This window comes from Amblyomma mixtum, chromosome 1, assembly GCF_055824585.1.
Source record: "Amblyomma mixtum isolate Tamu chromosome 1, ASM5582458v1, whole genome shotgun sequence".
In the NCBI taxonomy this organism is placed as follows: Eukaryota; Metazoa; Arthropoda; class Arachnida; order Ixodida; family Ixodidae; genus Amblyomma; species Amblyomma mixtum.
The window spans coordinates 85,134,484-85,161,121 of record NC_143012.1 but is presented as its reverse complement, the minus strand read 5'-3'; the positions used below and the strand labels follow the sequence as shown (position 1 = coordinate 85,161,121).

The 26,638-nt window shown below is 47.3% G+C and overlaps 1 protein-coding gene across 1 annotated transcript in view; it reads right to left on the bottom strand.

Annotated features, from left to right (window-relative positions):
- Positions 1-26,638, bottom strand: part of r-l (rudimentary-like) — a 30,964-nt gene that overhangs the window by 1,260 nt on the left and 3,066 nt on the right. The window contains exons 4-10 of the mRNA XM_089554086.1: positions 25,964-26,067; positions 24,219-24,360; positions 17,495-17,623; positions 15,570-15,703; positions 13,618-13,747; positions 7,259-7,340; positions 3,706-3,804 (exon numbers count right to left, since the gene is read on the bottom strand). Of these exons, the coding sequence (XP_089410212.1) occupies positions 3,706-3,804; positions 7,259-7,340; positions 13,618-13,747; positions 15,570-15,703; positions 17,495-17,623; positions 24,219-24,360; positions 25,964-26,067 (820 nt within the window). The remainder of the gene's footprint in view (positions 1-3,705; positions 3,805-7,258; positions 7,341-13,617; positions 13,748-15,569; positions 15,704-17,494; positions 17,624-24,218; positions 24,361-25,963; positions 26,068-26,638) is intronic.

Genomic DNA, 26,638 nt, shown 5'->3' with positions numbered 1-26,638 from the left:
TCTGCAGTCTAAATGCCACTGGAAGTTTCAGAGCACTCGGTGTGTTCCTATGCGGCTGCCTTTTTAAGAATTGTGTGGCAACGGGGTCCTTCGAGCAGCCTTCCAAGTTGGTTGCCTAAATCAAGCTTCCTGCTCCCAGTAGCCAGATATTTCCCAAAAATGCAAGATTACTAGTAATTTTGATTTAAACATGTATTCTGCCACATATTTATTTAACTAAAATGCACCACAGAGAAAGGTCATAAGGAAAGAACTGTTTGACCTGTGGCTGCAATCTCTCTCTCTTTTTTGTGTGTGCGTGCACGCGCGTAAGTGTGTGTGTGCGTGCACGTGCATGATTGTGTGCGTGTGTTTTCACTGAAACACTAAGACTTGAGAAAATACATTTTACTAACATTGACAAACCGAATTTCTCATGAGGTTTGAGAAGGGTGCACTACGTACAGGTGCCCACAGAGGTTTTCAGAACATTGAAACCACGAAAACGCTCACATTCCTTGCTGCCCAGGCATGCAACCAGGCACCGAGGGCTCCACTGTGCGGCGAGTGAGGAAAACTGCAAAGCGCGCCTTTCAGTTCATGACTGCATGCTTAGACTGCCAAACAAGTGCTTTTTGCAATTTCTGTGTTCTGAAAACTTTTGTGGGTAGTGAAACTCTGCTTGTGCATCCGTGGCCTGCTTTTTTTTTTGGTGTGCCACAAACACGACAAGTAAGCAAAAGCTTTAATGAGTGATGCTAGTCATTCCGGTGCCAGGATTTGAGGTGAACTCAAGTGGCACCCATCATTCATGCCCAGCTGGCCATATAAGACATTACAAATAGCAGAAGACGGCAGCTGATGTCAAGTTACGATATTAAGCCTCTTCGATCTCCTATTTGCAAGTTCACTCCTGACAGGAAACAGAGTCAGGTCTCACAGGCACCAGAACCTTTCCCTGACCAAAACTGAGCAGATGATATGGTGTTGGTTACAAACCGCCAATATGCCATCCCCTTTCCTACTCTGCCTCAAACATCAAAGGGAAAAATCTCCAACATGTCAATTATGCCCAAGCACTGGAGCGGACTTCAAACGCACTTACCAAACTTGCCCAAACAAACCGAAATCCCCCTTCCAAGGGTTATCACAGAAGCGATGGGAAGCTGCTCTGTGCAGCTCACAACCGGAGCTACAGCTGTGCATCGTGGCCTGGGCCTTGACGGTTGCCTTGGCCCAACAGTGCTCAGTCATCTAGAGGGGCCAGAGGGCCTGTCACCATCCTGTTCGACCCCCCCTCCATCCCACCCTCACCTGATCCACTGAAGTGGCTCCAATAAAGTTGTTGCCAACCAAGCAGAATGCCATGCACTGACCTCACATACAGATTCACAGCAAAGGAGAGGATGGCGACAGTGTGTGTCTGTGTGTGTGTGCATACCTTCTTATTTTATTTATTTACAGTGAAAGCTCGTTAATTCGACCCCCGTTAATTCGGAAAATCGGATAATTCGACGCGCACGCGAGGTCCCTACAATTATACATAGGAGTCTATGGGGCGAAACTCTCGTTAATTCGACTTCACTCTGCAGCCCGCAAAGCCGGTGTGCCGAGAGCAAAAAGAAAAAAAAACACTGCCACGAGCGGGGCTACTGTACGCCTGATAGGCCATCTGTATGGTGATCGCCGTCAGCAGCGTGAGCGAGGGAAGCGAGGTTAGCGGCGGCCGAAGCGGCTGGCGTCTTTTTTTCTTTTTTTTTTGTGCTTCGCAGCAGTCGTGTTGGTGTCGTGTGTCGTCGTTTCCACGTGTTCTTGCTGCTAAGATCGCGGTTGTTTAACCATAAGGCGGCGCCTTTTTTGGCAATAGACCTCTCCCTGATGTAAACAGTGTGACATCAAAAAGGTGTGCCCCGATGGGCAAAATCGTCGACTTTCGGTTCTGAACCGATTTTTCTGGTGCCGAGCGCTCCCCCACCACCTTTGTTCCCCGATTCGAAACGCCTCACAGCCTTTCTTCTCTCGGTGTGAGCCTTCTCGGTACGGCGCATGTTTTGCCCATCGGACCAGAAACACGTGCGCTGATGACGTAGGTCGGGAGAGGTCTATTGCACGCTTTGTCAGCGTGTTTATTGGGCTGCTTGCTGTTGCCGTTTTGTTGCGACTGAGAGAAGGGTGAAAGGAAATTGCACGGGCCTGCCTACTGGCTCAGCCGAGCAACCACCGCTGCCTAGTGCAGATAGAGGAGAGTTAGAAGATCAGAGGAAAGATCTGCGCGTCGCAGCAGCAACCGCGAAGCGGACGCTGGCTGAAAGAACAGATAAGCGGCAGAAGCCGTGCTCGCTTCACCTCCTCCCCGCGCTGCTTTCGGGTGGGTAGCGCGCAGTGCCTGCGCGCCTCGCCTTAGTGTCCTATCAGCTGACCGAGGATGTAATAATATAAGTGACAGGCGCTGACAACGACGATTCGTCGGAAGGTGACGATTGTGAGCAGTTGCCCCAAACGCTGAAGTGCACGGTGAAAGAAGCCGCAGAAGCCTTGTCCGTGCGGGAGGACTTCTGTGAAAAAATCCCTGACGGTGCGTGTGCCGCGCAGCACCTGGCAGCTGTTAGAGCTATCGTAGTCGCTCAAATTCGTTCGAAAAAGCAGGCAACGATAACAGATTTCTTTGCCAAATAAAGGTTGCGGCAAACATTTTTTTTTGCTGTTCATTCGATAATTCGACATTCGGATAATTCGACATTCGGATAATTCGACAATTTTTCGCGGTCCCGTCAGTGTCGAATTAACGAGCTTTTACTGTATTTATTTATAGCATATTGCAGACCCTAAGATGGGTCCAAGCAGGAGGGGCAAAAAAATACATATACAAAGAAACACGGCAAATTTCATTGCAGAAAACTAACTCATGAGTAACAGGACATAGTAAAGAACAAGGAAAAACAACTCGCCAACTATCAATAAGCAATTTTGTCCATGGCATCAATGCTGTTTACAACCTTAGGCGGGAGTTCATTCCATCGAGTTATTGTGTGAGGAAAAAATGAGAATTTGAAAGCATAGATTCTGGCGCTGTACGGTGTTCGTGATTCCGTGTTACGATGTCGCGTTAGTCGCGCTGAGATCGGTTTAAGAAATAAATCGGGGCTCACGGAGAGTTTGTTATTTTGGAGTAGGAAAAGAAATTTCAATCTCTGAATTTTTCTTCATGTTTGCAATGTCTGTACGTTGTGTTGCGCCGTAAGAGTGGTTGGAGAGTTAGTAGAACGATATTTATTAACAATGAATCGAACAGATTTTCGCTGGACCATTTTCAGTGCCTCGATTCCAAGAGAAGGCACGCGTAGCACGGGGCGGCAGAAAGGTTAGGTGGGCGGATGAGATTGAGAAGTTTGGCGAAATTTGGCTGGCGAAGGACAGGGTTTATTGGAGAGACATGGGAGTATATAGCCTTTGCCCTGCAGTGGGCCCAGTCAGGCTGATGACGATGATGACATTTTGTGTAAGGGTCCCAGATGTTGCATGCATACTCAAGTTTCGGTCCGATGATGAATGTGTAGGCTAGAAGCTTTGCACTAGAAGGGGCACCTTTTAATCTATGCCTAAGAATCTATGCCTTCCTATGGTCCCGTGTCTGTTTTTTTTTTTTTTTTGCTAGAATAGCAAAGGATCGCATCAACAGTTTTAGCTGTGCCCACATGAGACAGCTGGTTGCACGGGGGTCCTCACCTGGTGTCATGTGGATGTGCCCGGGATTGTGGGAGACCCGTGACTGGCAGACAAAGCCCAGCACAAAGTCCGGGAAGTCCTCGGCCATCTTCACTGTGGCTGCACAAACCAATTCGCACTGCCTTCGAAACACTTCCTCAAAGACTGGCCGACAACTGACAATTGGCAGCCGATGTCGGCCGACTGGCCGACAATTGGCAGCCGTCACTAGGGCTGCAAACACTGCTTTTCTACAAATCTGCCATGCATCCAAGTTGATGATGAAATTGCAAACACTCAATTACTATGTGTCTTTCTCTCTTCCTCCTTTCACTAATTGCTCCCTTTCCCTTACGGCGCGGTTCAGGTGTCCACCCAGATATGTGAGACAGATACTGCGCCATTTCATTTCCTCAAAAACCAATTTACTCAATTACTATGTCATTTTGTAAATGCTTTCTCTTTTTTTCTCCTTGTCCTTTCACTAATTGCTCCCTTCCCTTACCGCACCGTTCAGGTCCCAGATATGCCAGACAGATACTGTGCCATTTCCTTTCCTCAAAAACCGATTTACAAACTTACCCAATTACTATATGTCATTTCGTAAATGCAAATACTGTCAGAGAAAGAGTTTGATGTCAGTCAGTACAGTAAAACCTCCACAATAGCCTTAAACAAAAAATATACAGGGAAAAAGTATCAGCAAAAACTCGCGATCCAAACAGCCCAATTTTAAAGAAATGTAACTGTTGAATGAAGTACACTTCTAAACTTACACTTTCACTTTATAGAAATGTCGATTAGGATTTCATGGTGCAAGGTCTGAGTGGTACCTCTTCTAGTGCTCAGTAAATTCAGTCCGCATTTAACTTAGCGCGGCATAAACTTCGCAACACATTTGATCCACAGATGACAATAACGAAAGCAACGAAAATCTCTTCTGTGCGCCTCATTGAACTAGTGCACTGCGGGGAAGCCACTGCAGTGGCAGACTGTTGCAGCATTTTTCCTCTACATGTTTGGTTCCCCAGATCTGGCCCGCTCGTATGTAAGCGTACCATTGCACAGTGAAACCTTGCAATAACAAATAGATAAAAAATTGCAAAATAGTTCGATATGGCCGAAATCTGCAACATAAAATTTCACTAAAAACTCATGCTGGAGAACCGGAATTTAGTCGGACAAGGGAGCCCATTTGTCCCTTCCTTTCTATATGAGTGGATCACAAAATGCCCCACTGATTAAATGTGAACAGAGCTAGTTAAGGGACACTGGTCGTAGACCTATTTTCCTTATTTTTAGTCCAATCCTAATGAAACTGTACCACCTTGCTCAGTTTTTATACTGATTTCAACTATGAAATTACCTTTCTCATAAATTAAGTCTGTTCCCAAGATAATTAATTTCAATTAGTCATTCATTAGTACCTCGGTGCAAAAAAAACTGCTCAATAAAAAATAATTTTTAATCCCTGGCAACATAGTATGGTGAGTAAAGAGAGCAATAATCAAAACCATGTTTCCATTTTACCCTCATTAGTAATTTTACAGCACTTGGAATATCAATGCTCAAGGCATGCATGTAATGCATCGATAAACTTTGCGGAATTATAAATGTTTGAAGAGCGATCGTACAAATCTGCTTCGATTATTGCACACTCTGTGCCTTCAGCTTCCCCTAGCAAATAGTACAGTCTAGCCCGTTTATAACGAAGCCACTTATAGCGAAATAGCGGTTATAACGAAGGGATTTCAATTTCCCATTCCCATTTTTGCATTTTCAATACATTTTGGTCCAGTTTTAACGAAGTAAATAAGTGCGTGTCAGCGGATATAACGAAGAGATTTAATACCAACCGAAAAACAATCTGCCAATCAACACATTTTTGCGTCCTTGAGGCGATTTTTTCCGCGAAAATAAGAGCAAAATCGGCTGACGGCGTCCTTTCGTGGCGTCGTCTGCTCTCCTGCGGAGCGAAAGGTTGCTTCACTGCATCGCATGGCACGCCGGCCTCGTGTTGCGCCGTCCTTGAACGGCGTCACGGCGTAGAGCGGTAGAGCACGCCGCGCAGGGGAAAAATGTAAAAAAGAACAGAGACGATTTTTTTTTTTTGATGACGTCGCAGAGAGCGGCCGTCTTGGCCAATCGCGGTTCTCTATTTCTCCCAGGCAGTCGGCGCCACGGCTGGACTGCAGTCTGCAGGAGGTGTGGCAGCGCGCGCTTTGTTTTATGTCGGTGCCGCGGTGCGCAAGGCAGAGAGAAAGCGCGGCAGCATTGTGCATGTTGGAAGCGTGCCTCATTTTTATCGTTATCGCGGATCGTTGTATGCTGTTGTATGGATGTTGTATGCGCTGTAGGGGACGCTGGACGACTTCTTTCAGCGGCAATAAATCGTTATGCCGATGTTAGCATTTTTTTTTCGTAGTCCGTATATAACGAAATAGCGGATATAGCGAAGTGATTTCCGATTCCCGCCGACTTCGTTATAACCGGGCTAGACTGTATGACATGTCTTCAAAAAGTGACATTTGTAGAATCTCGAGCTATTATTTTCCAACTGCACCAATTTTTTCCTTCAAGAAATCAGCGTTTTGACCATAATATCCAATTCAGATCATCGTGTGAGCTGAATTTGTGCAGGAGCAGACAATTTAATGGCATGAAAATTTTGGACATCTGGCTGTCTTAGTATGTCGATATCTCAACATCTAGGACAGACAGAGATGTCATATTGTTTGCTAAGGGAAGCTGAAAGCACAGTGTGTGCAATAATCGAAGCAGGTTTGTTCAATCGCACTTCAAAATTTTATAACTTTGCAAAGTTTATCGATGCATTACATTCACACCTTGAACACTGATATTCCAAGGGCTGTAAAATTACTAATGAGGGTAAATTGGAAAAATGGTTTTGATTATTGCACTCTTTACTCACCATACTATGCAGCCATGGATTAAAAATGATTTTTTATTGAGCAGTTTTTTTTGCACCGAGGTACTAATGAATGACTAGTCAAAATTAATTATTTTGGGAACCGATTAATTTATGAGAAAGGTAATTTAATTGTTGAAATCAGCATAAAAAGCTGAGCAAGGTGGTACAGTTTCATTAGGATTGGACTAAAAATAAGGAAAACAGGTCTAAGACCAGTGTCCCCCCTTAAATTATCTGCTCCTGCATAAATTCAGCCCACACGATGATCTGAATTTAATATTATGGTCAAAATGCTGATTTTTTGAAGGAAAAAATTGGTACAGTTGGAAAATTCCACAAATGTCATTTTCCGAAAATCGATTTTTTTGTTCATTTTTTGTTCTCAAAGACCAGTGTACCCCCTTAAACAGCAACACTGAGCACAGTGACGCATGCACTGTTTGCATTAAATCATGCACCAAAAGCCAACCCGAGCACACTGGTGGTTTTCTAGCTCATAGATTCTTCGCTGTAATAATGTGAACAATGCACCAGTGAGGCTCTACAGTACTGATGAATTGTTGCTAAGTGCCTTAATGCAGTGTCTTTCATGCAAGTTGGGCCCAGACGGTGCAGAGCAGTGCGGCGAAGCGATTCACTCACCATCGGTGTAGCTCTTGCTGGTGAGCGCATTGGCGGAGCTCATCTCGGCTATCAGCACACACGCCTGCTCTGGTCGGCTGGCCTGCACACAACAGCCACAGCATGAGAGCTCGGTATCTGTGTGTTTGCACACTGAACTGCACACTGTGCTCTTCATAATAAGGGAGTAATTACTCCCTGACATCCACCCAAGCGCAGCCATACGGCTACAAAGGAAAGCTGTACAGCTTTCTCAGAAACTTCGCAGTTAAATAAAAATTCGTCTTGGTCCAGGGTTCGAACCCGGGACCACCGCTTCACCGGAGCAGTCACTTTACCAACTGAGCTACCGTATTTACTCGCATATAGGTCGATCTTTTTTTTTTTTCAGAAATGTTGCCATAATTAGTTATTGACCTATATTCGTGACCAAAGAACCTCGACCTATATTCGTGACGCTGGCCTTCATCATCATCATGCGGGTGCACACAGGGAATTGCTGCGTGTACCCGCATTGCTCTTTCGCTCATTTCTGTGGTCTTATCGTGGTAGACAGCTTAGGAAGGAGTATATTTTGGCGTTCTGGGCAGGAGCGGTGATAGTAAAGCACGGGATGTTTTGGAGGCATACCGCCTACGAAAAAGAGGAAAAAGTTGTGTCAGTGATAAATCTGTGAACCTTTTTAAAGCTGAAATTTCATATCTGGAACAGTTCTGTTGATTGCACATCAGGTTTGTCAGTGCGCATGCCTAGGTTTCTGTATATTTATTCGCTTTTCAGAGGTTAAAGTCAGATGAAGTGTGTGCTTGTCCTACGTCGTATGTGCATGTTTTGCAAAAGATATGGGTCGACTTATATTCGAGTAATTATTTTTATTTCTCGGTGAGCCCAATATATAGGGGTCGACCTATATTCGTGGTCGACCTATATGCAAGTAAATACGGTAACCGGGACGGCAAGCTTATGGTAGGGCGAGAACAAATTGGTCAATAACTCCCTTATTACAAATCTACTCTGCCTTGTGGGATTCCCCAAAACATTTGACCAACACTGCGCTCTTCAACATCAGTGTTCAGGTCGAGTGGCGATGCAAAGGAATTTGTATGGATACAGTGCTAGTGGCAGGCACAAGACGAAGGGAATCGGAGACCACTAGGAGAGGGAGAGGGGTTTGTGCTACTGTGCACTAAAACCAGTCATTGATGACAATGACCAACAGCAGGATCAGACTTCCTGGCCTCCAGCTAGCTGGGCCTTGATTACACACATCGCAGAGACTGTAGTTGACCCTACAGGTGGCAGCACAAACATCTTTACACTAGAACTTCTAGCGCCTAATATGTTTTCAGCAAGCAACAATGTGCCTGAAAAAAACAACAGCAAGAAAACGATGACGAAGCAACAAGTGTCACAAAGTGCCTAAATTCAGGTACAACAAAAGGAATAATCAAATGTAGATCTGAGCAGCAAACTGCACAAGCTGACCACTGTTCTGCCCATGGTGAAGACCAGTGACCCAGTCGTCTGCCCTTCTATGGCTGTTCAACTGCTGTCTAGCCGTGTGGTCACAAAATATGAAAATCTCTGCAGATGAAAGCGACACTAGAGAGAGTGCCATCAATTTCCGTTCTTAGTAAAAATGGGTTCTACGGCTCCTTCCAGCTATGCTGATTCTTGTCCCCCAGCAAACGACACATTGCCTGCTAAGACAATCGCATTAAAAAATTTGTCTGCCACCCAATTCAAACTTGCAATGCCTAGGCCAAAAAGGACTCCATGAACACCAGTTTAGCTTGGCCTCTAGGATCTGCATGCAAAAAACTGTGCTCATACACCACACCCTACCTGTGACATTGGCCGGTGATGCTGACACCCGTGTTACTTTTTTTTTTTTTTGCTGTTTCTAGTTTACAGGGGCTCTGGTTACAGTGGAAGTTGCATCTTTGTCATTACAGCGTAGTTATAACAGGTGTTTCAGCGAACACTCTTGAAAATTTTCAAAATAGGCTTTTTGGGATAAAAATAAAGCATTTGCGGCATAGTACTTATTACCAGTGTTGGTGGACGCCAGAAAGCCAGTGAAGTGTCTTAAGTAGTAAGCTGGTTAACTAATTTCTGATAACTAATTTTTTAATTATCACAGATGGGCAACTGCTTGAAACTAGAAATTTGCAGCCGGTCATTAGTAACAGCCATATCAGTTTTAGAATTTCGAAAATGCAATTACCCTCGCCGCTGCAGCTTGACAAAATCTGGCTGCATCGTGTGAATATACATGCACTTTCAAAAAGCATGCAGGCAAAGCAACCCCTCCAGTGCACGTAACTAGTTGAAAAAGCCGAATTTAGTGGAGCCACAGCGTGAACAGTAATCGCATTTTCGGAATTCTAAAAACTCATGAGGCTATTACTAACAACCGGCTACAGATCTCTAATTGCAACTAGGTGCCTAACTCTGCTATTTAAAAATTTAATCATTAAAAATTAGTTAACCAGCTTACTACAGTGGAACCTCGATTATACGACGTTCAGGGGACCCCGCGAAACCGTCGTATAATCCGGGTGTCGTATAATCGAAAATCAAAGAATGCGGCCAGTGGCGCTCGGCCTTGCGCCGAAAACTGTTGACCGGCTTCAAGCCCGCGGCAAGTACGCCAATCAGATTAAAAAAGACAAAACCCAGCATTTGTTTGAAACAGATTTGCAAAAAAATCTTTATTACCGTTTAAAAAAAATCGGTAATTTTTTTTTTTTTGCACCTTTGCCCAACCTTGGCGCATCAACTTTCTTTCAAGGGCTGCCACGTCCGGCAGTAGGTCGCCAACATCGTCGCGCGCGCAAGCAGAGCGCCGGATGTTGTCGACGCTCTGCAACACGTCGGCGTAACTAGGAATGGGAGCGCAAACCTCTGCATCGTTGTCCACTTCCTCTTCGTGGGAAGTTTTATCCTGGGCCACAAGCATCCATTACTTCCATTACAAAAAGCGCCGTGGACGCCGCTGTCCTCGCTTGGGCGAGCGCGGCCTCGCCAACTTATCTGTTTTTGCATCAGCGTCGGCTCCTGTGACATGCGTCTTATCTTTTCTCTTTATCTTTCCTCTGATCTTTTAACTCTCCTCGGCAGCGGTGGTGACTTGGCTCACGCCAGTAGGCGGGCCCGTGCGCTTTCCTTTTCATCCTTCTCTCAGTCGCAACAACAACACGCAGGCCGCGCCTCCTTGGGGGACTGCACAGGCTCGACAAAAAGAGAGCAAGTGCACTTGGCGGCCTCGGCAACGCTCTCTTCCGCGCAAAAACGGGGGTGCTTAGATTCGCATGCAAAGTTTTTTTTTTTTCAGAAATTTTTTTCCAAAAATAGGGGGGGAGGGTGGGGGGGTGCTTAGAATCGCGAAAATACGGTACATCCCGGCCTGCGTTTGCTCACGACCTTTTTTGACGGACGGTACGAGCCAGCCGTCGTACGAAGCGGGGTCCTTCTAAAATTTGCGTCGTATAACCGAGGTTTTTAATGCATTGTCTCTATGGGGGTTTTGCCGGGACCGCACAAATTCGTCGTAAAATGCGGGTCGTCGCATAACCGGGGGACGTATAATCGAGGTTCCACTGTAGTTAAGATGATTCATTGGTTTTCTGGTGTCTGCCAACAATGATACAGTCGAACCCGGATATATCGAATTCGAAGGGGATCGGAAAATAGTTCGATATAGCGAAAATTCGATATACAGATATAGGCCAAAACTGCACTCGCGATCATAACAAATTGTGGCTTACCGTTTGGAACAGTCGCGAATCACGTAGCATGGGCACGCAGTGTGAAAGCGCTTTATTTCGCGGAAAAAAAATCGCTAATTTTGGGCTGCTTTTTCTTCTGCGAAACGAAGTTCAAAACACTGGTCTCGATCTTCGCTAGACTGTCCAGGTGCGAGAGCCCAGTGCCTTCCATTTCGCCGCAACAGCGCCGAATCAGGCTAAACGCCGAAGCCAGTTCAGTGGCTGTGCATGGGCGCGTTTCTTCGATAACACAGTCGCCCTCGTCGTCGCTGGAATCGGCGTCTTGAACGCCAGCTATCCCGGCCACAATGTCCTCATCAGCGAGGTCGGCTACCGCTTGAACGTCGCTATCGGCGTTAATAAAGTCCTCAGCAGTCACTTCGGACGGAACGGCGCCGGGAAAATTCGACAAGTCGCGAAACGCGTCGTCCAAGCACTCATCGTCCTCTAAATCTTCCGGAAATTCATCTCCGGCCACTTCAAGGCCTGCCTTGCCAAAACAGTTGGCTACTGTGGCCTGCTTCACGTCGCTCCAAGCGCCGGTGATCATCTGGATCGCGCCGAGCAGGTCAATCCTTAGATCGGTTCCGATGCGGAGGTTTACGAGGAGCCGTTGAATAAGTCGCTTCCTGTAGCCTACTTTAAATGCTTTTATAATACCCTGGTCGAGGGGCTGCAGTCTCGCTGTGGTGTTCGGCGGAAGAAACTTTAGTTCGATGTGCTGCAGCTTGCAGGTGGTTTGATGGGCCGAGCAGTTGTCGACCAGAAGGCAAACTCGGCGGCCCGACTTGCCCAACTCTGCGTCCCAAGCCTGCAGCCATTCGACAAAAAGTTGACGTGTCATCCAGGCCTTCCTGTTACAGCCGTAGCGGACAGGAAGCTGTTTGCAGTTCTTGAAGCAGCGTGGCGACTTGCTCTTTCCGATCACGAATGGCCGTAGCTTGCACGAACCGTCCATGTTGGCCGCAAGCAGCACCGACACACGCACTTTGCTCATTTTCCCGCCGTGACATGAGGTCCCACGAAGCGCGAGTGTCTTATTCGGCAACATTTGCCAAAAGAGTCCAGTTTCGTCTGCATTGAAGATTTCTGCAGGCGAAAACTTCGCAGTGATCTTCGGCCACTCCTCAGAGAGCCACTGCTGCATCTCCTGGCTGCTGAGAGCCCCACTTTCACCAGAAATGGTCTTTCCTACTATGCCGTGGCGGTTCTTAAACCGTTGCAGCCACCCAGTGCCACCGCAAAAGTTCTCTTCGCCAAGAGCCGTAGCAAACCATTTGGCCTTCTCCATTAACATCGGGCCATCCACGGGAATATTTTTCGCTCGGATTTCCAGGAACCAAGCATAGAGTGCCTTCTCCACTTTGTCAAAAGCAGCAGGGCGCACACGACACGCTCCCGAGCGACTTTCCTCACTTGCTTTAAGCTTGATCTCCTGCTTGTTTTTTAACAACGTACTCAAAGTACTCCGCGGAATCCCGAATGCGTCTGCCACGGAGGACTTCTTTTCTCCATTCTCAACCCGCCGGATTACTTCAAGCTTTGTTGCAAAGTCGAGATTCTTCCTCTTTTTGATGTCCGCGGATGCCATAGCTCACCAGATGACAGCAGTCGTACACGCTGCACGCGGCTCGTTGAAACAGGCGCACACGGAAAAACACACGAGGCGCAGATGGAGCGGGCCGAGCGAAGAATTTGCGAGCGGCAGTCAACTCGGCAGCGAAGGAACGACAGAGGGAAAAGAAAGAAAGCAGGGAGAAAGATCGGCGGAATGTGCCGTCGAGAGCGCTCTGGGCTTCGCTTTTTTTTTTTTTTAGCTCTCTTCTCCCCAGACCCACGAGAGATCGCTTTCTCTCTTCCCTTCCCCAGGAAGCGCGGCTTGGAAACATCGCCGCGCACTCCCTTCGCTAAGCTCCAATGACCTTGCCCAGGCACCCGCCGGCGGTACAGGAGGAGCGGGGAAGCTCGCGCCGGTGGGGCGCCAAAACGGGAGGGAGGAGGGGGGGGGGGGGGGGGGGGGGGGGCACAAAAAAAAAAAAGGCCCTGCATCTCCGTCGCTAGTGCGACGGCCGCGTGTGCGCATAGGAGCAAGCTGACTGACTGCGGAAATGTTCTCCGCTGAGGCGGCTGAGGACCGGACAGGAATGTCGTTGGGGAAAGCGCACCTTCCAGGGGCGCGGTGCGGCGTTCGATATATCCAATGTCCGGCGAAAATGGAATTCGATATACAACGCAACTGTCCTATACTTTTACATAGTATTTTCAAGGGGGTAATCTGTGTGTTCGATATAGCCAATAATTCGAAATATGCGGGTTCGATATATCCGGGTTCGACTGTAATACTATGCCGCAAAAGCCATATTTTGACCCCAAGAAGCCCATTTTTGAAAATTTGTGAAAGTGTTCGCTGAAACACCGGTATATCAGTATAGGCCAACTTGAATTTGTCCCCAGTGCAGGAGTAACACATCATCACTCTAGTGCTTCTATTCACTCTAGTGATACAGTGCTAGACGCTGTAATGCAACATTAAAGTGACCTCCCTTCATTTTCCCTCCTGCCACCGGTAGTACAAGCGCCTCCCTTACTGGTGTCAGGCGTCGTACTAACCTGCTGCAGTGCAGTCAGGATGCCCGGTCCCGGCAGGGAATGCACGGTCACCATGTCGGTCCACTGGCGCATGGAGAATGGCCCGCCCGTGTACTGCGTCTGCACCGTCTGCCCAATGTCTGCAAACTTCCTGTGCCACGATCAAACGTCCAGGTGTCAGAAAGGAAAAACACATCAAAGGGAATCCCTGCCACAATCCCCTTGCCCACCTCGAGCTGGATGCGCCCTGAAAATATGTTAAATTCGGAGACTTTCTCTCTTCTGCACAAGGTACGGGAATGGTGACAGCGACCATTGTATCACATCACCCACTGCCGAGCACACCTAGATTGCGTGGCCAAAGCAGAAGGCACATTCCATTGTCACGTGATCCACATGGGAAATAATGTTGGCCAGTAGGCGAATCCAATGGTTTTTTGTCTCTGACAAATAGAACTGATGCAGTTTATACCACAAGGTCCCACTCATAGCCACTGCAATAAAAAGAGTACTCAGACCTCCCTAAGCTTTGCTCATCACACATGCGCGCTACTTCCTGGATGGTGCAGCACGATTAGTTGTGCAACCTGGATGCATTTAAGAAAAAAAGAAGTCGCACATGATCGATACGATTCTTGCGGCAGAGTATTGATTAGCATTACTGTTCCTCCCTGACAGTAGCGGGTGGCATGATCCAATCCAGGAATCTCAGTGTGCCATGCCATAATCTCCACCACTCTCCCCACCCTCTGACTCTGACTGGCGATCGCAGCTTTCCTCTCGCCATCCGTCACCTACCATGGACTCGTCCTTTCTCCAGTTTCCTTTGCCCTCTTCCTTCCTACTCCCTTACCATCATTTCCCTCTCTCTCTCTCCAACCTGACTCCTCTCCCTCGAGGCTTCACAAGCTGCCACCAATGCCGGAAACTTTTTGCACTAATACATAAGGGCTTTAAAAAGACTGCATTCCTCCACGGGAAAAAATTCAGGAGGTACTTTGACGACATAAAGTGCTCGAGGCGAAAGCCTTTGCACGCAACTTTGGCTGCTACTGTTGATGCATCTGTGAAGGCACCCGACTGCTGCAAGGCGTCTGGCGAGAGAGCAGTGCGTGCAACAGTGGCGCCATCTTAGCACATGCGCAGCAAGCCACCAATGAGACGACGGCCGTAGGCACACACAAGGCGGCTATGGGGCGACTTGGATTGGCTAGTCATGACTAATTAGTCACGACCCATGACTAACTATTCATGTTTGGTTAATGACTAACAATTCATGACTAATTAGTTGATTACTGGTTAGTAATAGCTAGTTAGTCATGACATGTGACTAGTAATGACTAGTTATGACTGTCACTTCAGGCGTAACAGACGGACGGACAGAGTCATGGCTGAGAGTTTGAGCCATTAAAGGCTTTAGCCTTAAAAAGCGATGGCAATAACTGCACCGCACCACCACCTCATCATGACAGAGCATCCCCTCCAATGTGCACTGTCATGGTGAGGCCACTTTCGGAAGAGTGCTGACTTCACACTCCCCTGGACAGCACTGTTATTAGCCAGCCGAGAGGCTCTGTTTGCAAACATGCTGCAACAGTCATGCTGACACTATTTATACTGGTGAAAGTTGTCTGCACTGCTGCTGCTGTCGGAATTAACAGAATGTCTATATTTTTCACCTTTGTGCAAATAAATAACACGCAACACAAGTAACCTTTTGCTAGAAAAAGTGCTTCTTAGAGAAAAACGTGCAGTGCTTGACTGAGAGGACAGTGCTAGCCTCCCTCCAGACTGAAGCTGCACTGGTGCGACCTACAGCAGATGCAGTTTTTGTAGTCGCACTCTCTTCCTTCCTTGATTTACAAATACAGCAATGGTTATGCTGAACACAGCTGCAATTACGCTGCACTGTTCTGTCCTATTAGCTCATATAATAATGTCACATATAATACGAATGCAAACCAGTAACGCACCTGTCCTCTAGGATCAGGAAGTCGTGCTTGCTGGCAAGCTCACGCAGCCGCATCATGTCATCCTGGCTGAAGTCCGTCAGCATGTCCACGTGAGTCTTGAAGACGCAGATGTGTGGGCCCAGCTGGTCAGCCAGCTATGCAGTTAAAAAGAAACAAAAGGATGCGCACTCATCAGAAAACTTATGCTTTCAATTTCTCCTTCCCCGAACAGTTCACTATGCTTTGCAAACCTCCTTAGCAGTGCAATCAAACTAATGGTTTTTATTCCTGGTGCAACGGCAACATGCCAAACGGATCATGTGCCTCAAATGGCACCTAACTGCAATCCATGAGACGAGCATTCTAAGAGCATAAACTATACATTTTATGATACATACCAGTCACAGACCTACACGGTGCATCTGAAATTGCAACACCACATAAAAAAGTAAGGACAGCTAAAAATGCACAAGGTGGCTCACAGGCCATATTTTCTGCAAGACATCTGAAAACATGCCTCTTCATTTCTTTGATGGTTTGGTTTGGTTTATGGGGTTTAACGTCCCGAAGCGACTCAGGCTATGAGGGACGCCGTAGTGAAGGGCTCCGAAAATTTCGACCACCTGGGGTTCTTTAATGTGCACTGACATCGCACAGTATACGGCCCTCAAGAATTTTGCCTCCATCAAAATTTGACCGCCGCGACCAGAATTGAACCCGCGTCTCTTGGGTCAGCAGCCGAGCACCATAATCATTAAGCCACTATGGCGACCTTTCATTTCTTAGAGTATGCACACCAACAGGCAACAGACCACTGCAGCCAATGAAACCTAATATCAAATTGATCTGGCACAAGCCTTCTCTGCACTTAATGATTACGCTGCCCTTTGGAAGTGGCAACTGCTGCTTAAATGCACACACCCACACCATCTGGAATGTTGAGTTAAGGCAAGTTCAATGTCATCAAGGTTGTTTGATACCACGGTGACCTCTCTCCTCAGCTAAGCTTGAATTCGCTTCATACACAGCTTAGGAAGGGCTCACGCTTAGCAGCACAAAGACTCCCCAACTTTGTCTAAAATATTTTTCTACAACTTAGTTTGCAAACCTGCAGGAAACAGACTTGCTTCTGTTGCTAACAAAAAGTAGAGTGGCTTGCCACCCTTCCAACTATTTCCGACTATTCTTCTTTCAAGTTCTGGTCACATTAATCTAATCGTCCTCTTGTTAATGAAAGTCTAAGCTGATATCTGTCATTAGCGATTTCCTTGTAGCCCTTTATTCACTGCAAAATGCATACTTTAACAACATGTTTATTTCAATGCATTTATTCATTCTGGAGCTTCCTTCAATTTAAGACTCCAGTTTGTGTTATGTAGATTTGAAAAGCCCGAACTGACACATGAGGGACACCGTAGAGGAGAGCTCCGGATTAATTTAAACGGACATCATGAGGTCAAAGTGACTGGCAGGAAGATTTTCAAATCCAATTTTCTCCGCAATACATGCGTCTTTTGCATACCCTGAAAGAGGCAAAGAATAAATTATCCGCTGAGAACAATAACCGAGTGCAGTTCTCCTTGGTGTCCCTTTAAAACCCATGTCAGCCTCTCCCTTCTTCCCCTTTCCTTTTAGCCGCCCAATTTTGAGACTAAACATACTGCAGCTGTTTACAAGCAGACTGTATCACCACACAGCCAGTGAATGATTCAATTCTGGGCATTTCTGGGGGGCTGTAAGCTTGTACACTCTAGTTTGCATGCACCTTAGTCTTGGAAGGTTTGGCAGCCAAGACACGTGCGGTGTTCTTCACCACCTTTTGAAATCCGCTAGCAGTACTCGGGGCTAGACAGATTGAGGGCTCCTGCATTAAGCGGTTTACGTCATGCCTTCACCAGCATGGCACAGCTGCAGACTGGCCCAGCCCAGGTTCCCCTCGAGTGTACCTGCAGCATCTTCTGGGTGCAGGTGACGTCCACAGCCACGGCCAGGTTGGTCTGCTTCTGGTCCATCAGCCCCAGGAGACGCTTGGCCAGCAGGCAGCGTACCACTTGGCTACGGTGGGCATACGTCTCCTGCGCACACACAGCAGAGAGCACGGGTGTAACATGCCACTACTCTTCAGGCCGAGGATCTCTCTTACGTCGCAACGTGTAGCGCTGATAATACACTCTTGCCGACATGCAGACTATACTTCGTCTCACAAGATGTTTGCAGCACTACGGAAGGTAGAGCTCTCTCGTCCAATCAGGACTGCAGAAACACAGAAAATAGTCCCTCGAATATTTGAGGAGTGTATGACTATTAATCAAAACAGTAAGCATTGCAACTTAGAACATGGTTTGGACAGGTGTATTTAAATGGTAGGGAGTGTTTCAATCACTGGTGAAATTACCAGACAAAGCCCGTACGGACAGAGCTCTGTGGAGGCCTGCTGCGAGGTAGTGATGCGTCGCCACTTTCCAACATGGCGTCGGTCGAGTCTGTTGTGTCTCCTGTGTGCTCTACACCGACAGTGCGCTGTTTCCCCAAGCAGGCGAAGCAGGTGGCTTTAAATGTTCTTGAAGCGCTTCGCGTCGAGTGCGGGGGCAGTTGGAGTACAAATGCGCTCATCAAGAGGACGGCAAAACTCACGCAGGTGAGCGAGCGAACGCTTTACAAGTGGGCAACGGAGACGTTGAACGCGGGCCGAGTGTTGTTGAACGCGGGCCGTTTAACGTGCGTTGCCTCTCGTGCAGCACATGGGCTTGTTTTGCATTTCGCCACCATCGACACTCGGCTGCCTCGGCACGCTGGAGTAAATAAATTTATATGCACATGACACGATTACTGAAATTTACTGCGACGCGACAACAGAGGAACTGATGAGAACAGGTTGCGACAAAAAAAAAGTGGGGCTAGTCCCTTTGGAACGGGCGTCCGCCTGTCCAAAAACAAACCAAAAAAAGAATAAAAAGACATCAAGCGCCACCTGCTATAGGTAGAAAGAAGCCACCTGGACATCAGGTGGATCGAACCACAGGCGTGTAGGAACACACTAATGTAGTGCGCGCCATCCTGATTGGACGAGAGAGCTGTACCTTTCGTAGTGCTGCAAACAGCTTGTGAGACGGAGTATAGGGCTGTAGAAAACAACCGATCTGTTTCAATGCACGGCGTACACAGTTCGCGGGGGAATTGTCTCTCACTATAGTTGTGTGCAACTCAAGAACTAAGTGGCAGGTGCTCCCAGACACCGCCACTGACTTGCGCTTAGTCACGACATTGCAGTCGACTGTGTTACACCTGCCAGTGTGCACCTGCTAGCAGTAGTGGCAGGTGCAAGGTGGATGAATGCGACGTCATGACAATAGGTTGGTGGCATTGGTTGGAAGGCATCCTTTGAGAGGCACCTGCCACTTCCTTCTTTAGCTGTATCAAAATACAGCATGCACTGAAGGCACAGGAAACCACACTCAATAAGCCTTTACAGAAGTATGAACTTTTAAAACCTGATCTCTTCCCTTATAAACAAATTGGTAGAAGTATACCTATGCGTTATTTGTTTACCTAAAAAGCTTTGCAACTGCACCTCACTTGAATGACAAGCTGCCTTTTAAAGGTGACCGGGGTCGACACTTCTGTGCCTTTCCTCTTCCCATAACCTACTCATCAGCAGCATTTCCTTCTTACCCGTTAACTGCCCATGATATTCTGCCGAGAGTTTAGACAACAACCAACTTTTCCACCCTAACTAACGGCCCCATAACTGGTTGCCACCAGCTAAAGAACGGAAACTATTCATGAGTTTACGTGCCTTCCCTTATGTAACGTCTTCAGGCATTTTGGGAGACTTTCTAGTAACATCTGTGGATACATGACACACAACGAATGAAGAACAAGCAAGCTTTCATGAGCTAACCAGGACAGCCATGTCCACTAGCTTATTTGATTCACTGTCAAGATTAGCATAATAACGGCCACACAACCTGAGGGGACCCCGACTAGGTTCGGACATTTACAAATAACAAGTGTAGTATGTAGGTTTGGCAGTTAAGATCATCAGCGTATTAGAGGCCTGAGCACTGCAAAAGATGGCAAAAATTCAAAACAAAGCCGGCTCGCACTCTTCCCTCAACACAGCGCCTGATGCCAGGTCACCTGAACTTTGTAGTCGTGCTCTTTTGCTGTGCCGCTCATTTTTGATTGCGAAGGAGTAAGCTTTTTTGCTTTATTTCATATATACTCCATCTAAGAAACTATTTACTACACTTCAAAGGCCTTGGCACAGGCCTGTGCTGGTTACTGAGAAAGCAACTGAGTCCATGCTTTGGAACAAGACGGGCTGAAGTGGAGCGCGACACCGGGGACTAAGTCGTTCCACCACCCCATGAACAGTGCAGTGGACACTACAGATATGACGCCACCACTTTCAACTAATGCATTTTGGCATGTGACTGCATGAGAATGGTTGTAGGTACAGTGGAACCTCGATTATACGTCCCCCGGTCATGCGACGACCCGCATTTTACGACGAATTTGTGCGGTCCCGGCAAAACCCCCATAGAGACAATGCATTAAAAACCTCGGTTGTACGACGCAAATTTTAGAAGGACCCCGCTTCGTACGACGTCTGGCTCGTACCGTCCGTCAAAAAAGGTCGTCAGCAAACGCAGGCCGGGATGTACCGTATTTTCGCGAATCTAAGCACCCCCCCCCCCCCTATTTTCTAAAAAAAATTTCTGAAAAAAAAACTTTGCATGCGAATCTAAGCACCCCCTTTTTTGCGCGGAAGAGAGCGTTACCGAGGCCGCCAAGTGCACTTGCTCTCTTTTTCGTCGAGCCTGCACGTTGTTGTTGTGACTGAGAGAAGGATGAAAAGGAAATTGCACAGTCCTGCCTACTGGCTCAAGCCGAGCCACCGCTGCCACGTGCAGATAGAGGAGAGTTAAAAGATCAGAGGAAAGATAAAGAGAAAAGATAAGACGCCCGTCCCAGCAACAAATGCGTCCGCCGGAGCGGACGCTGCTGAAAAAACAGATAAGCGGGCGAGGGCGGGGCCGCGCTCGTTGAAGCGAGGACAGCGGCGTCCACGGCGCTTTTTGTGTTGCTGCGTTCCCACACTACAAGACAGATGGCGGCACAGAACTGTCTGCAGCTATTTTTCTTTTGAATGTTTCCTAAATAAAATGTTTTTTCTCGCGCCCGTTTCATCGAGATTTCGCCGCGAAAAGACGGGCCGGGGGGGGGGGGGGGGGGGGGGGGGGTCAGTTTAGATTTTTCGAATCTAAGCACCCCCTCTCACTTTGGGCATCGCGATCCTGAAAAAAAGGGGGTGCTTAGAATCGAGTAAATACCGTAGGCACACTTTAGCCAGTCGATAACCGGTGCGCCTTAATCTTTCCACCTATCAAGAAAACCGCGCGAGCACGGCAGCCTCAACGGCCATTGTATCTTGTTTGTTGAAGACTAGCCCCTCTGCCGGCAAAAATGTGCTGCATTTGTGTTCCGAAAAAAAAAAAAAAAGATGACGATGAAAAATATCACGCTTGGTTTTCGATTATACGACACCCGGATTATACGACGGTTTCGCGCGGTCCCCTGAACGTCGTATAATCGAGGTTCCACTGTATGTGCGGTTTAACTTGTCGAAGTGACACAGCCCCCCAGTGCAGTGCTCGGGATCAAGTCTTTGACGGAACACATTCCTTAGATGATGCTACACAAATGCTGGAGTATACAATTTTCAGCCACAGGGTGATCAGGACCCCCTCAATGGCAGCGCAAAGAATGCAGTCTGGCCACAAGCATGCTTCACTATTCCGTGAAAAACAGCCCCAAATGATGCCCATAGTACGGGATCCAAGTCAACTACAAGCACTGAGCTGAAACTGCGCTTTGCTCGGCAAGCACCAAGGTATGCAGATTGACATAACTAGGGCACCGCTTGCGTAACTGTGGCAAACGATAGTTCCTGCACTCTTGAACAAGCCATTATGACGCTATAAATTAAGTTTATTTGAGCAAACTCAATCTGCTATCTTTGGGGTGCATCTCGTTCTAATTTTATTATAGCGTGCACAATTCACAAACTTTTGCTCTCTGCATTTGTATTATCGCATTATGTGCTGTAATTATTTTTTTGTGTACCACTACGAATTGCACGTGTGTATATTGTGTACAATTCGTCAGCTGCAAAGGTCTTACATTATTTTAAGGCCTTACTAGCCCCATTACGAGAAAAGCTGATGGCATGTGTATGCTAATGTGTTAATGTGTGCGTGTGTGTGTACTCACAGATGGTGCAGAAAATCCCAGTGATGGGAAGAAAAACAGGGCGACGTCATCACGCAGCCATAGGATGAACACAGAGAGCCGAGCCCCGCCATTTCAGAGAAACATATACATGACGTATCATGTTATATATCCCCCACTGGCTGACCTCAATGTGGAGCCAGTTTTCCTGACTACAGTCGCACCCAATATAGCGAGCAAACGTCTGCTAAACAGCGTTCCGGGTGACACTGCTTACATGTGCTAATTAAATTGGAGGCTTTCAATCAGTGCATAAGCCCGCTTTTATGTATCCCAATTCTAGAAACTATGATGAGCGAGCGCGATGGCCATTTCACGTCATTAAAAGTATAGTAAAAGCGCTATACTAAAAACATCAGTTTCACTTGTCAGACAGTAATTAGCAATTTTTAGTAATAGTAGCATTAGTTTCCGCATGCCTTGTCGTCGAAAGTTTTTGTGCACTGCGAAACACTGCGGCGCCATCTAGTGGCAAATGCTAAAAGCACATGGTCGACGATGAAAGGTAGCTTTCGTTTTCATTGAAGGGTGCACTGTATCGAGTCTAAATTGCAATTAAACAGCGAACACTCCTCAAATAATAAAAAAACAAGGTGTGCTTGAAGCAGATAGTGATGTGATGAGCTTCGCTGCTCGTTGGGCGTGCTGGATCAGACCTTGTTGGCATCCCAGATCGCCGCGGGAGAGCCGGCTTTCCCACTGTTCAGCACTCAGTTCTTTACGAAAGGTGTCGTTCTTACTGCATTCCCACGTGATGTGGTACAACGATATAAGGGGGTACGGATCCGCTATCCGCCGCCTCATCGTGATCTAAATCAACAAGAGGCAGTGTACTGGCGAAGACTGCAGACAGGAACATTCTCAAACCTGCATACCCTTAGCAAGATTTAGCCGACACAATATCGGGACAACAGCGTCACAACCATAGTTAGCGGCGGAACGACGGCGAAACAACGCTCGTCATGGACGCTGCTGGAGCTCCGAGCGAGGCAGTCGGCCAAAAATTGCTGTCCAGAGGGGATGTGCGCTAATCGCCTACGACCACATTTCATCGCTGTATACTCCGTTTCATACATCATGTGCAACGCTGTGAAGGCTACGGGAGTAGTCCGCAGAAAAAAATAAAGAGAGGTGTATCACTCCGCGTTGTTTTGTGGGCATGTGGTTTAACACGTCGCTCCGGAGAGTCGACAGGCAGTAGAGGTGCGTGGGTTCAAATCCCGGATGGTGAAACTTTTTTTTTTTTTCGCATTCCAACTGACGGCATACACCTTCAATTTTATGCCTTTTCCAAACTCTCTACCTCTTCCCTGAAGGTGTGGTTGAGGTGTCCACCTAGATGTGAGACAGTTACTGTGCCATTTCTTCCACTCAAAGACCAATGAGCATATCAAAGTTGAGAAGCAACCATCCATCGCACGCCCTTGAGGGTGGTGTCATACGATTTCTCGTTCCATACAGCATGTTTCTCAATCAGGTTGGAGGTCAGCTCGCGAGAGGTATTCAAAATGAGTGTCCGAGTGTTTTGCTCGGACGTTCGTGGATTTAGCGCTTGTAGAATCAGCACCTGGAGGCATGTCTTCGTTTCCTTTCTTAGCACGTAACCTGCGTTGAGGTGAATGCTCACGGTGACACACTAATGCTTTTGCCTTCACAAGTGCCGTCTGAATTTTTTTTTTTTGTCCTCATGAATGGCAGCTTACCAATATCCCTCAAGAGAAAAGTATACAACAGCTGTATCCTACCGGTACTCACCTACGAGGCAGAAACATGGAGGCTAACAGAGAGGGTCCAGCTTAAGTTAAGGACAACGCAGCGAGCTATGGAAAGAAAAATGATGGGTGTAACATTAAGAGATCGGAAGCAGGCGGAGTGGGTGAGCGGAACAAACGCGGGTTAATGACATCCTAGTTGAAATCAACAGGAAGAAATGGGCTTGGCAAGATAAACGCTGGTCCTTAAGGGTAACGGAGTGGATTCCAAGAGAAGGCAAACGTAACAGGGGGCGGCAGAAAGTTAGGTGGGCGGATGAGATTAAGAAGTTTGCGGAGAGCCCTTTGCCCTACAGTGGGCGTAGTCAGGCTGATGATGATGATTATAGCCAATTATACAGCATCGTTGCCTGTACTTCACTGCTTGATTACTTGCACAGAACAGGTGGTCCAGATACAGTCCCTGGCTATGGGACCTTCGCGTGTGTACTAATATATTTTGTAGCCACCTGTGTATTAGTACCAATAGAAGTATTCTATTCTACAGCCGTGTTATTCACACTGCAAACTTTTTGATGAAGGCAGAAAAATTTCCGAGGCCGCAACTGTCTTCAGTCTTGGCACTGCACCAAGCGAATCCGATGCCCGCGGCTGGCTTACCAACCTTGTTGGGTGTAGGCAGCAGGAGGGAAGGCACCAGGGGCGCCTTGACTGTCTCCACAAAGGAGGTCACTTCGGTGGCCACTTCAGCTGTCAGCCGCTTCTTTGCCACCAGCTTCTCCATGATGTCCGTGATGCGGAAGATGCTGCATCACCATTCACAGCCACTTTCAGCACTCGCGAACAGCGCAGAGCCAACATGGCTGGACAGTTCAGGGCACAAAGGCAGTTTGTCAAAGCTTTCACACCTCCCTGATAAGTATGAATGCTTGAGCTTGCTGGTTCAGCAAGGTCTGATACAAACAGCATGATGACGAGGGACAAAAACAGGCATGACAGACACTGCCACAGTACCATGCGGGGATTTCCTAATCCTATGCTCCAATTTTCATTCGTTGTACTATTTTTGTCAGGTCATGACACCTTTCCTCGTAGCTGCACTTTTATGCAGGCCAAACGCAAGAATGTCTGTGTGCTCAGGTCTCAGTAACTCAAGGTGGTTGGAATCACTCTGGACTCTCTATGGCACACTTGACAGCCTATATTTTAATGCCACAGCGTTCAAGGGGCCCTGCGACATAGATCAAGCATGAGGTCTTTATTCTTTATATGCAAAGTAAGGGACATGATGAGGCCTGAACAGCTGAAGAGATTGCCGAAATCTTGACATTTAATGTTTTAATCTTCTCCACAAATACCCGTTTCGAGCCGATGGTGTCGCAACGCAGTGGCCATTTTTGGCACCGGAAATGAGGTGGCATCCAGACTGGGTGCCGTCTTTCTGATTGGTGACATAGGTGGCCCACCTAGGTTGCTTCTCAGGTCGGTGGCCACCTGGGCCACCCTATTTATTGCTAATAACACGGACACTAGATTTTCTGAGTAATGGGGCCTTTAACGGCGTTAAAACAAATGAACATGAGTGCCACAGGTGTGATCCACTTCCACAAGGCACCAGCTGCACCTGTGAGTGGCAGGTGTATGCTAGCAGCTGTTGGTTTCACCTGTCGCCAACACTGCCTGCCCATGCATGCTACGCGGTGGCAATTTGTTCTCAGCCAATGGACCACGGAAAAGGATAGCGGAGGCGAGGTGTGCATGCACGATGCAGCTGTGTGAAAAAAATCACTGGGGTTCAACGTGGCTGCAACCCAGTTATACGAGCGGAAGCTCTGTTAGGCATGGTCTCAACTGTCTCGTTTCAAAGGTCAAGGTCAGGTACCCAATGATCATCGTCATATGAACATGTGGACATATACGATAGCTTAGGCCATAACACCATGCAGTTAGGTTTGGTTTGACCTTGTGAGGCACTGAAGGTCATTGTCGGTGTACTGCCCACTGTCTCAAATCAAATGTCAAGATCAAAGGTCAAGGACGGTACCCAATGGTCATAGTCATTTGATCACGTGGTCATACTACGATAGCTTGGGCCATACCACCACGCAGTTAGGTTCGGTTTGACCTTGTGAGGCATTCAAGGTCACTGCCTCATCCACATCGAAATCAGAAGTTGTACAACAAGGAGTAGAGCTCATGCTCTAAAAAAGTGGATTAGGCAGCAGAAGCAATAGAAAATGCTGCAATAAACTTGCACCTGTACTTTCTGGGACTGAAGCAAGAAGAGAGAAAAGGTCACAGAAATCAACTGCTCCGATTAAAGGCGTTTCAGAAGCACTTCAGAATGCAAGACCCTCTGAACTGAAAGAAGATAAGAGGATGCGCGTCCTGGCACACTGAATGCTTCACCTGTGCAGGTTGATGTTCCACTTGAGCAGGTTCTCTCTGCCGCCCTGTTCACGGTCTAGGAACACCACTGCGTCCGTCACCACCAGCTCAGCCGTAGAGAGTGCCTGCAAGAAATCCACCCCATATGAGTACCCGGTGCCTACATTCACACATGTGCCCCAAAATGAGTTGCTTCTTCACAGAAATTGGATGAAAAACCAGTCAACAGGTCACAAGAAGCTGGTAAGCAGATACGGCCAACTAAATAAATTTTTATGAGCAATTGGCTCACGCCATAAAGTTCCAATTTATTTCACAAAGGCAGTTGCACCAATTTGTCAAAAGTAACAAGGCTGCTCTTACTGTTTGACAAGTTATCAGAAGAGTTTTTTTATCAACCAGAGGAACATAGCTATGATGCAGGTTCACGTCACATACATTATTCTTGCAGCCAACGAGGGCTGCCTACCATGGTGTCACCGTCCTGCAACAGCCTGCTTTTCCTGCAGTTTCGGCAGCCCGGTTACTTCTGGCAAAGACCGTACATGTAAAGGCCCTTTCTTTTCATCTACCATGCTTGATAATATCTACAACAAAGCACAAGGGTAGTTGGAGGAGTACTACATTGTGCAAAATAAAGCTCAGAAAATAGCCAGGGACATTTTGAATCAAATGAGCTTGTCGTTTTTACCACAG